Source organism: Arachis ipaensis, chromosome B2 (genome assembly GCF_059453495.1).
Source record: "Arachis ipaensis isolate K30076 ecotype BB chromosome B2, ASM5945349v1, whole genome shotgun sequence".
NCBI lineage: Eukaryota > Viridiplantae > Streptophyta > Magnoliopsida > Fabales > Fabaceae > Arachis > Arachis ipaensis.
The window spans coordinates 1,506,493-1,518,009 of NC_142437.1; the positions used below are offsets into that span (position 1 = coordinate 1,506,493).

At 39.3% G+C, this 11,517-nt stretch overlaps 1 protein-coding gene across 1 annotated transcript; it reads right to left on the minus strand.

Annotated features, from left to right (window-relative positions):
- Positions 1-31: 31 nt before the first annotated feature.
- CCT (RNA polymerase II transcription mediator) lies at positions 32-11,315 on the minus strand. The gene is made up of 13 exons (XM_016323439.3): positions 11,147-11,315; positions 9,649-9,844; positions 8,869-8,928; positions 8,523-8,628; positions 8,320-8,388; positions 8,099-8,152; positions 7,852-7,959; positions 7,353-7,502; positions 6,920-7,264; positions 4,495-6,827; positions 1,805-4,378; positions 1,126-1,432; positions 32-984 (listed from the first exon to the last, which is right to left on the minus strand). Exons 2-13 carry the CDS (start codon positions 9,774-9,776, stop codon positions 553-555), a joined length of 6,666 nt encoding a protein of 2,221 aa, XP_016178925.1. The 5' UTR covers positions 9,777-9,844; positions 11,147-11,315; the 3' UTR covers positions 32-552.
- Between the last annotated feature and the right edge of the window lie 202 nt (positions 11,316-11,517).

Sequence of the window (11,517 nt, forward strand, 5' to 3'; positions counted from 1 at the left end):
AGAGAATTAAATTTAATGAAAAAGTTCATGCTAATGCTAATGCTAAAGGATCAAGCAGTTAACTATGGTGATCTGAACATAATATATAGTATCAAAGTACAAACAATGGTTGAGTGCCCTTTGTGTGTGCTAGTGCTCCTCCAAAAGATTATAGACATTGTGAACACACTCATGAGTACACTAGAGCATAAAAATGAGCATGAAACAGATCACATTTTTTGAGATATATTACTCAGATCAATTGGTAAATTTGAAATAATCATATCCCTATATATACAACAAACCTAAGAACTGTGCCAGGGAAGTGCACAATCCAAGATGAGGTGATTGGTGATCAACAGGGTTAGCAGTCAACCAAGCTAATTAGGGAAAAATCCCTACAACCCATTTTCTTCAAAAAAACAATGCCCCTCATCAGCCTCCTTTCAATCCAACGGCAAGAACAAAAACAGCATCTTTATGCCATTCATGCGATGATTCTCGACAACCGAAAACCCGCTGTCACGAGGGGCTCCATCATAAACTTTGAACTGATGATAAAAATCCTGTTAATCAACTGTCATCATCAACGGGACCAACGTATGTAAGATCTGTCCGTCTCACCCTTACAGCCCCTTTAAGCCAGCTGGCAGCTTTAATATTGGCAGGGTCACCGGTTCCTATGCTCACAGTATTACTGGCAGAAGGGCAAGATCCGGCACCATCTTCTAGAAGTGTCCAAGGATCAACTTCCAAATCATTATTATCTTGCTGTTGTTTTGACTTCCCTGATGCATTAGTTGCAATCCTTGATAAGGGAACCGCATTCCTCTGTGGGGCAGTCGAAGGATTCGTAAAGCTGGGTTGCAGGCAAGCAAGAGCAGATGGTGGAATAGGGGGTGGCTGGCACGAGAAAGAGCATCGCAGAGAGGGGAAGAATACAGGCATTGCAGCCTGGATATGCCACCGGATGGTGTCAGGCACTTGCATGCGGTCCAAGTCATTCTGTATTAGACAATATAAAAAATTAGACAACAATTAATGATGTCATCAACACAAAAATGGTTATTCAAGAAGACAAAAACTGTAATACTGGAGTCACCAAAACCAAAAGCTATACAACATCCATAGGTTGAAAGGCCAAACCTGCAAAGTCTCCAATAAGTCTCGATCGACTCCAGAAAAATCTCTCGTAGGTTCATTGATCGTCTTCGAACCAGGTTTAAGCCGAAGCCAACTCGGAGGATGAGTACTCAACAATCCATGCAAAACCAACAACAATCGATCAAATAAACCCTCAGCAGAAGAGTCTAGAGTTGCGCCAGTAGCAGCTTCAGTAGATGAATCCACCTCCCTCTTCAGCAGCGAACTTTCTTCGTGGACAAGCCGGCTACCAAGCAGACGAAGGATTACGGAAGCAAGTGAATATCTCATGTTCCGCACAGATGGCTCCCTGCAATATTAAACATGTGAAACTCCTCAATTGCCTCTATCATTGAGTATTAGAAGTTCCAACCATCATCCTAAACAATTAAAGCAAATTTCTAGCAGCACATATATCCTTAGTGGCTTAGTTTCAAATTACAAATTGATTTATTCAACTCATTTGCAGCATTGTAATTCAATTATTAAATATAGACAACTAAATCCATGAATGGCAGTCTCTTGGGCACATGAATTCTCCATTTCTCCCGGTCAAGAGAACATGAATGGCTAGACTTCCCCCCAAGTAGGTAACACTACTAAATAGGTAATCAAGAAAATATACCATTCATTCAAGTCAAGAAAAACAACTCTAAACACAACAAAATATACTCTTAACTACCTGTCAGTGCAAAGGATAGGAAGAAATCTCAAGAGCAGCTGCAGACGCAATGACATAGAAGCTCGTAGAGCCGAAGCAGATGGAGGAGAAGAATCTGTTACAACTACCTGTCGTCTAGCTAATCCAGGGCTACCACCTTTCATAGCTTTGCGGCTTACTTTGTTTGTCTGACCTTCTATTCCAGGGGAAGTACTTCCCACTGGCTTGCTTACCCCGCGTGTAACAGCAGCGATTTGTTGCTCTATATTATTTAACTGTTTAATCAAATCACTTGCAAAGGAATTGCGGGATTCGTCGGAGCCTTGATCTATACAAGGAAGAATTAACTCAATAAGAGCCTTCTCAGTCACATGCTGCTGGTCCCCACCAGTGCCTTCACAATCAGATGCTTGAGAGGACCCTTTTAGGCCTTTTTTCGAATCCATGCCATCTTCCACAACTTCTCCTTCTTCAAGACCTGTGGTATCAAACTTCTTATCCCCCTTGACAGTCACTGGATCTGTAGACGAACTACACCAACCCCATGGCTCCCAAAATTGAGCCTTAACAGAAAGCCCTTTACCCTCGGCAATATTTTGCAGCCTTTGTCTAATGGTCTTCCTACCAAATAGTACATCCTGGCCTCCAAGGAACCATTTAGCTTGCAACAACATCGAATCCTCTAGGGACCTACCAAAAAGATGAACCAACTCCGAGAAAAGGGGGGCAGCATCAGGTCTAACCAGCAACCTTGTGAGAAGTATTTCAATAAAATTGTTCTCATTCTCGGAAGCAGCAGCCGCAGCAGCAGCTTTCTCAGCACTAGGCGAGGTCATCTGTATAGCATCAGCTATGGACCCGTCATGTGCCTCCAGTTTTTCGATAAGGGCTTGTTCATTCAAAAGCAACCTGAGCGCAACCCACTGCCAGTGAAATTTTGCAGGTTGCAAGGTATCCAAAACATGAACAAGCTTATCTTGAAGCTTAGATTCATCAGAAATCCGGCTCCCCTCATCCTTTGTATACAAATTTTGTGGCAGCTTACAGTCAATCATGGCATTCAGAAAAATCCTAGAACGAAGAGGAGCAAATGCCCTGGATTTTAAATGCATATCGGAGCCATTAACCTCTAGCAAGTTTGCAAATTCAGCATCGCTTGCATCCACAGCCATAAGGTCATAAAGACCTTGACAGTCTCTAAAGCATACATCTCGGAAAGGCAAATGCTTTATTGCATCAGTTATGGCAACTGTTAGAGACTGATAAAGTTGATTAATGTCTTCACGGGTTGCAACATTAGCACTCAAAATAAATGGTCGCCACTTGACAAAGGCGAATATAGAATAGGCAGGCGGAAAGACCAAACTTACAGGCAGCATGCGCTGCATCCTTGAAAGTGCTATAATAGATGGTTCCCCGAGGAGTTCCACCACTAATCCTTCACACATGGTTCTGCAGTTTCCAACAAGCAATCTAAACCAGTGGACATGAACCTCAATTGAACTATCTGCCTTAAAAGACCCAACAGACCGCGCATTTCCATTTGAATTGGACCTCGTACTTCTTGCAAATTGTACAACATCCAATCCCTCCTTTAATCTGAGGATAGATACCATTCTCTCCAAGCTGGTAACACCATGTATAATGGCACCAACAACAAGTGCAGAAACAGCAGCAGCAATTTTTGTTGGTCTTGAAACCATAACTTTATTGGAGTTGCTTCCCACATCGTTTGGAGTAGTGCTGCCAGTATCATGGGAATCGGGGGAGATTTGAAACTGAGCTCGAGATGCTTTACTAGGAGCAAAAACGCCAGCAAGAGCATTAGACGCTTCTGTTGCAAGAGCAATCTCAAATACACGACTGTGGCGTTCTCCCAAGACTTCCTTAAGCAGGCATAGACAGGTTACATGCATTCGGAGTATACATTTGGCATAGTTCAAAGAACTTGTTGCCAACGTTGTATTCGAATGATTATTGCCAGGTGAAAAATCAGGCATCTTTGCTAATGTTGGACCGACACTGCCAACAATGGCAGAAATGGCAGAAGAGACTAACGATGGATCACCTTCTTGTGCAGCACCTGGCGTCTGCCTAATGCAGTCAATGAGGCCCATGACTATTTGCTGAGCGATTTGATATCCATTATCCCATTTTTCTAAAGCAGGACCTTTTGGTGTACCAGAAGCAAAGGCCTTCCTATCTTTTCCAAAGAGATAGTGAAATGCTTCTTCAACACTACGCTGCACTATGTCCCTCATGCCTGAGCCTACTCTCGAAGGTAACCGACCACCACTTATCTTCTGACGGAAAAAGTCATCAGGGTCCTCAACTCCAGATGGAACTAACCCTAACTCCCCATCCACTGACCGTTCAAGTTCAGAGGAAAGCCTTGCATCACAAGTAGTCTTAAAAGTTTTATCCCATTCGATAACACTAGTCACACTGCCGTATTTCTTCAATAAATACCGAGCGAATGCCAAGACTCCTGAACCTGATATCCTTCCATTAGATGCTATAATAGCAGCAGCACGATGCATTGCAGATGTCAGTGTGTCGGGAATAAGGTCTGCTGCAACAAGAATGTTCTCGTACCTGTATAGCAAGCAATGTGGAAAAAGAAAGTTCATTTTTTTAAAACTAAGAAATAAAAAATTGGAAAGAAACTGTCAACCAGAAGCATAAAGATCAAAATCAGATATTTTCAGCACCTTCTCAATGATGATATCAGAAAAGACTCTCCCACATCACAAACTTGGTTTTCCACATTCCTTGGCAGCATCATAACATTTCTTCCACTGTGAATTGTAGAATTTGAGCTATTGGGAACCTTTGGCAGCAACCAGAGGAGGAACTTCACAGTTGATACCAAATCATCAGAGTTATCCATCAAATAAAGCATTGCAGAAAGTTCATCCTCACCAAGTTTCCACCGTATTGAGCTTCTATCATCAGCTGTAGGAAAGGGCCTGCCAAACTGACCAACTTTGCCAACATTCTTTTCGGTCTCTTCAACCGACTGCCTAACAACCATAATTAACCAAGATGCTACTGCCCTTTTCTCAACAAAGCGTAGCTGCTTTAGTGATTTGCCAACGGAAACAATATCCCCACACTGGCTTGTTCGGATGCTATCAGCCGGTCTCATATTATCTCCATCCGTACCTGTTCTATGGTGAGGGCAGCTTACCTTATTATCACAAACATGACTAGTTGATGCCCCCTGGCTACCCTCGATTCTTGAAGCAGCCAGTTGAGCAAGACTCTGCGTCTTTCGCACATTCTTCTGACGACTCTTTGTAACCTGTTTGGTTGACTTTGGAGGTTGATCAACTTTGGGAGGCTCTGAGGATTTCAACCCCTTCTTCACCCACCATGTATCGTCATCATCAGAAAGAACTAGAGCAAATGAGCTTCTTTCATCGCTCAACTTTTGTCTCTTTGCTTTTCTACATTCTTCACACCCAGGTGTAGCCTCCACTTGATCAATCTTGCTGTTAGGCAAGATAGGTCTTCTAACACTGCCTTCAGATTCATCACTTGCTGTAGTGTTCAAATTAGCAATACTACTTGGTAGCTGTAACAAGGCCATAATGGCTCCTTTCAGTTCGTCAATGCTAACACCATCTTTTGCATTTTTAGAAGATGCGGATTTAGAAAGAGTAGTTTTAGATGGATCAGTTGCCGTTGTAACAGTAGAAGCCCCACTCTTTACAGAAGCTGGATGTCCTTTCCGCTTGATGGCAGATATATTGGCACTGCTAGCATCATCTTGCTTCCCACTTGAAGGAACACGAAGTATGAGGCGGCGTTCATTCAAGTAAGTTTGCAAGGCCTCATCAAGCTGCGGCCCTTCAACAATCCCCGACTCCTGCAAAGCATCACGAATAAAATGCCCAGGAAGTTGCTTTAAGATGCAATAGTGTCTCTTTCGTCGCTCCAGGTCAGCCAAATTTGCATTCAAATCCATTATGCCACTGACTATCAGCTGACGTACATACGCCAATGGGTTAAGTATGCCCGCACGTATGAGTTCCACCATAAATAGATGAAGCCGTTTAAGCCCTTCTCCTTTGTGCACTACATGCTGATCAATCCAACAAACTATAATATCATGGAGTGGACCAGGGCTTTCAAACATAACTGAAAAACTGTTACTTTTTGAACTAGATTTTACTTTGGAGACATTTCCCACATAACCTTGATTATGCCTCTGATTTGAACATTTCTCTAAATAACTGACTCTATGAGTGCTTCCATTCATTTGTCTTGGTGAAATCTTCATATCCTTCATCTTCATGTTTAAAAGTCTAACTGCCATATGTACTTGGGATAGATCTCTTCTGCCAGTGAACTTGATGTCACAAGGAGGAGTAGCACTAAAATCCCTGAATTCACATGTTGCCCACTCAGAGAGGAAAAACACTGAATAAACAAGTGATGTACTTACAGTCCCAAACCACTTCAGTGATAACCGTAAGCACGGGCTAACTCTACCAACCCAACTTTCCGATACAGTTCCATCACAGGGATCTTCAAAAAGAAATGTATATGCTCCACGTAAATCACCAAGCACAAGAGATTTATCCAAGGCATTTGCAACTTTGGCCAGACAATGACCTGCATAGCCTGGGCTTGCGGCCTTAGCAAGATCCTCGGCATGTTTCTGAATGCATGAAATAATATGACCGAAATCATCTGAACTATTTTTTACCTTCCCTGAAACTTCATTTAGTTTTAGTGCAAAACTCCCATCATTGATTGAATGTGAAACCACCGAGGATGGCAAAGGAAAGCAATCCAATGCAACGAAAGTATCCGGCACTGCAAGTATTAAATACCGTATCATCTCAATCAGAGCATAAGTTGTATAAGCCCGCCGAGAATTATCTACTAGATCTGATCCACCAGGAGCAGGATCACGAATAACACGAAGTGCTATTCCAGCCAGAGTGCGCACATAAGTTTGAGAAAGAACAACAGTTTCTAAAAAGCCATATATAATAGGCAATAACAGTTGCCAGACCTCCAGCCGTTCTTTTTCCTGGAAGGCACAGAAATGAGAAAATTAAAACCTGAAACCAAAATCAGCATATATAGAATTTGTTAAAATAGAAGATAGAAAATGTAAACCACCTGTACTTGATTCAAAACCCAATCAATGACAAGAGAAGGAAGAAGTAGCCCCTCAGAATTATGCCATTGAAGTAGCCGAACAATATACCACCATCTAAAATGTAAGGATGGCTCTTCACCATCAGAAATAGATAGTAACGGATCATTTTTGTGCTGTAGTGATCCAGCATAAGACATTTGTGGTGATCGCTCTTTATTATGAGTAGAATGAGATGCATTTTTTGAGAAAAACTCATCCAAAAGAGATTGCAAGTAATTGATAACATCTTTGGTCCAAACCTCAGAACGAGCCAGCTGAATTTTGTCAGCAGCCCCAGAAGAAATACTACCAGAACCAGGTCGAACCTGCAAAGTTCAAACATAATGTACCTTCAAATATTAAAAGGTGACAGCAAATCAGATAGATAAATATACCAAAATTGAAGAATCTTACCTGATTGAGATAAGTAACCTTTATAAACCAGGTGGCCCTCAGCAATGGAACATTATTCTTTATAAGAACTTCTAAAAGGGATGTTCTCTTATAACCATGAGGAACATGGTCAGCCAAAGAGCGTAACCTCTTATGCGGTTGAGATAATCCCTATAACAAAACTTTAATTGAGTTACTGAAGTACCAGCAATAGTAAATATATTTAAAGATTTTAGAGGCATATCAACCCATCAGACTGGACAACAAAAATCCTAAGGAATTGGCAATAGGAAATTACATAACAATATCTCTGCTATTCATTAATAGCTATGGCCTGTAAGTATCTTTCAGTAAATAAATACAATCCAGATTCCACCATGATTTCCATACCATACATCCAGCTGGATTACCATTCTTCGAAAAAATTAAGACCAATTTCATTAGGAACAAATAGATGGACCATACTACAAGACTTGCAAAAAGAGGAAAGCAGCGTGAGCTAGACACTAGCTAAGTATACCTCAATCCATTTCTTCCGGAAGTCTTCACCACATGGCCTTAATTCAGGATAAACACCAGACTTGGCAAGTTGTGATCCTGAGAGGGGCACGCCATATACTTGTCCAGCCTGCCAAAGTAAGCACAATGATGTGGATCAAATACATGCACGAAATCCAAAATAACAAGAGAACTGACAACAATGGAATTATCATAAAAGCAGAATGTTTAGAAAGGATAAAATGCAAAAAAGACACGGTTAAGGTTACCTTTCTCTTCTGAGCACGAGATTCATTGATGGCCCTAAGATGTTTTCTAATAGCCTGGAAAAAAGATGAAAGATACAAGAGTTAACCTGAATCTAAAAAGGCTTCAAATGAAAGAATGAACACAAAAAATAGAAAGTGGACATTGTGCTGTAAATTCAGAGAAACCAAAATAAACAGAGTGGAAATGAATATCCAATGAACACTAGAGGAAAGGGATTCACCTCCTTGCAATTAAGGACAACTGTCTTGTTAAAAGTTTGAACCTGGGATAGTGAGATTTCTCTAGCTTCCTGAGGCACACACAAAAAAATAGTGAACATTGTATACTTATCCTACTCCTGTAGCTGGGACCATGAGTGAAAAATAATAAATAAAAACATAATCAAATTTGGTATGAACAAAACAGCAGAACATAATGATGCACCTCAAGCCCCTCAACCGTTTCTTTATATCCAGATAGCAGATATTCCCTTGTTAGAGTCTCCTCAGGGCAATTTGGCGTTTGGGGGTGAAAATCTGGTGGTCCAAGCCTAAGAAGAAAATTATTTAATTTTAATTACACAACAATAATAAAAGCTTTCAGGTAATGCTTTGGGTAAATAAACAAAAAGCAATATAGAAAGAATTGGAAAATGTTGTACATGCAAAATTTCTATATGTAACAATTAATAGGTAAATTCAAGCCATAAAATAGCACAGTATAACACAATATTATTTATAACCCAAAGTAAGCAATATTTAAGCAATGAGCTATTAGGTTCATGAAGTACCTAGAATTCAACGGTTCTTTATCACACTTTAACTTATATGGGGCTAACTGTGGTTGTCGCCTGCAAATAGAACGGTTGGTTCAGAATGATTCACAGCGTCAAAATTGTAATTTATATTAAGAAAAACTATAAACCATGATAAAAAAAAAAAAAAAAACTCAACAGAAAAAAGAGAACAAAGAGATCGAACCACCTTCAATAGAAGAAGTGCTGCTATTCCAAGTATTCTAGAAATTTATAATAAAATCAAATGGCCAATCCTAATTTGTAATTTCAAATTCTAAGTTATGTAGATTCAATAACCAAGAATGCTTTTACCAATAACTAAATATGTGATAACTAATTGAATAATAAATAATTGTAAGGTTTGCAGATTAGAGAAAGAAATCAAATTTAAAAAAGAAAAGATATCTGGCTTAAACACCTTAAAAATTCTTTTCCTTAGTTAAAGTCAACATTTCCAGGTAAATAATTATTTAACTATTTCTATAAAATTAAGTATATTAATATTTCACTCAGAAGACAACAAATTTGACTTTTAAAATAAGATGCAGGTTTGACCATTATACAGAATAAACATAATCTGTTGCAAAGTTTTGAACTGTGTTATCATTAAATCAACTTCGTTTGGAACTAATACTATCAGCTGCTGCAAACATGCAAACACAGATATACACGTTATTATAGCCTGTCATCTACATAAAAGAAAACATCCAAGCAGTGCATCAAACTTGGCAATGTGATATTAATGGAACAACGTCAAGAGAAAAATTCTCTTACCTTGAATTCAAAGGGAAGTTAGCTGGCAAAGTAGATGAATCAGATCTTCCACCATCTCTAGCAGATGGCCCACCTATTGCACTGTTATTAACTGCACTAGTGCAGCTGCCAGCATGATACCTTTGCATTTCCCCCAACTATAACCGGCATACTGCCCCAAGCATCATACCACTACAAGTAGCTGTAATTAGCTAAACTGCATATAAAAAAGTGTCATCTAAGTCATTTCCAATCAATGCCAATCAAGCAAACAAGAAAAACATGTCAGAAGAAGAATGAAGGATAACAAGATGTTTAATTGAAAAAGGGATTGGCACATATTTTTCAGGATTAGTGGAGTTCCTACAGCTGCCAAGGATGGGATATAAATCAACTCCAGTCTGCAGAATGCAGTCAAAATGCTAGACACAAAACATATTCTAGAAAAATAAAAGAACACAACATCATAAATTCCTACAACGAATCCAATTTTCGCTCCAGCTGCTGGAGGAAGGAAAAGTTTTATTTAATATGTACATACCTATATTCCTTAATCCTTCTAAGAAAATGCACACACAGCCAAGTTAGAAATCTTCAAATATATCCCTCTAAAGCACTTCCTCTACCATTCAAATGTCAACATGCCAACAACGATATCATTAAATAAGTGAATAACAACCGTTAGACCCTGAAATAGTGATGAGAAAGTGGTATCTCTGATATAGTTTAAATACCGTTATGTAATGATGTGGCGTCTAACAATTAAATCATAAAGTTCCCATTAAACCTTCTCTAGAAAAGAATTCCACTGAAAACACGAAATGGAAAATTGTACCTATATAAAGTGCTACTACTAGCACTTCAAACTACAATATGAACTTCGTGGCAAATCATTTTGGAGCAGCCACGATTATAAACTCCAAAACCATATCTTAGGACTTAGGTAATAAATTACAAAGAGACAGACAGAGAGTTCCACAAACAATTCAAACCAAACCAAACCACTTCCGATCCATAAGTTCAAAACTCAAAGCAGAAAGAGAAAAAAAGAAAACATTGTTTTTTTTTTTCTAACAGTTCAGTTTCTCATTAGCTCATAATATCTAGCTCATATTACTGCGGCAGCGAAACTCCTTCAAATGCAAGGACAAAACCCACAAGCTCAATCACCTAAAAATCCTAACTTCACCACAAATCCAAGCTGAATTCTACATGGAGCTGAACATCTAATTTCAGAAACCCTAGAATCAAACCTAATGCAACAAAAAGCTTCGAAATTTGAACTACTAACCAAGATCTAAAGCTAGGGTTTTGGGCGGGGTCCAAATCTCGATTTTTTCAGAATTAATTTTTCTCTATTTTCTTCACCTCAAACTTAAGAACCAAATTGCGGGGTCGAAAATTGGGTCCCGGAAGCTAGGGTTTTCGATTGGGAATCCCGAAAAGAATGGATTTTTGGGAAAATTGGGAAACGGGGTTTGAAGAATCAGAAAAAGGGGAAAAAGAGTTGAGGGCATACCTGAGAAGAAGGGAAAATCTTCGAACTGGATGATTAAAGCGCCGAAGAGAGAGAAAGTATGAAAGAGAAACAAAACAAGAAGAATGGTTCGAAGCTTTGACTCTCGAGATTTTTTTTTTTTTTTTGGTGATGATGATGACGATGAGCCGCTGCTATTGTTGCTTCCTCTGATAGGAATAAAGGGGTGAAGAGGAAGGGATCTACAATAATAATTATTATTATTATTAAATTATTATAATAATAGTATTGTTGTTATTAATTTATTAATTATCATCATCTTTTTTCCCATCTATGCATCTTGTACAATTTTGCCCCTTTTGCTTGATTTTATTACATCTGTGCTTGCTTTAAAGGGAAAATTAATTAGGGGT

Bases quoted from the DNA above. Each gene is read 5' to 3' on its own strand.
- CCT (XM_016323439.3), bottom strand. From the start codon at position 9,776: ATGCAAAGGTATCATGCTGGCAGCTGCACTAGTGCAGTTAATAACAGT. The intron at 7,265-7,352 runs GTAAGATTCTTC...TGAACTTTGCAG, and splicing joins AGGTTACTTATCTCAATCAG to GTTCGACCTGGTTCTGGTAG. The intron at 985-1,125 runs GTTTGGCCTTTC...TGTCTAATACAG, and splicing joins ACTTATTGGAGACTTTGCAG to AATGACTTGGACCGCATGCA.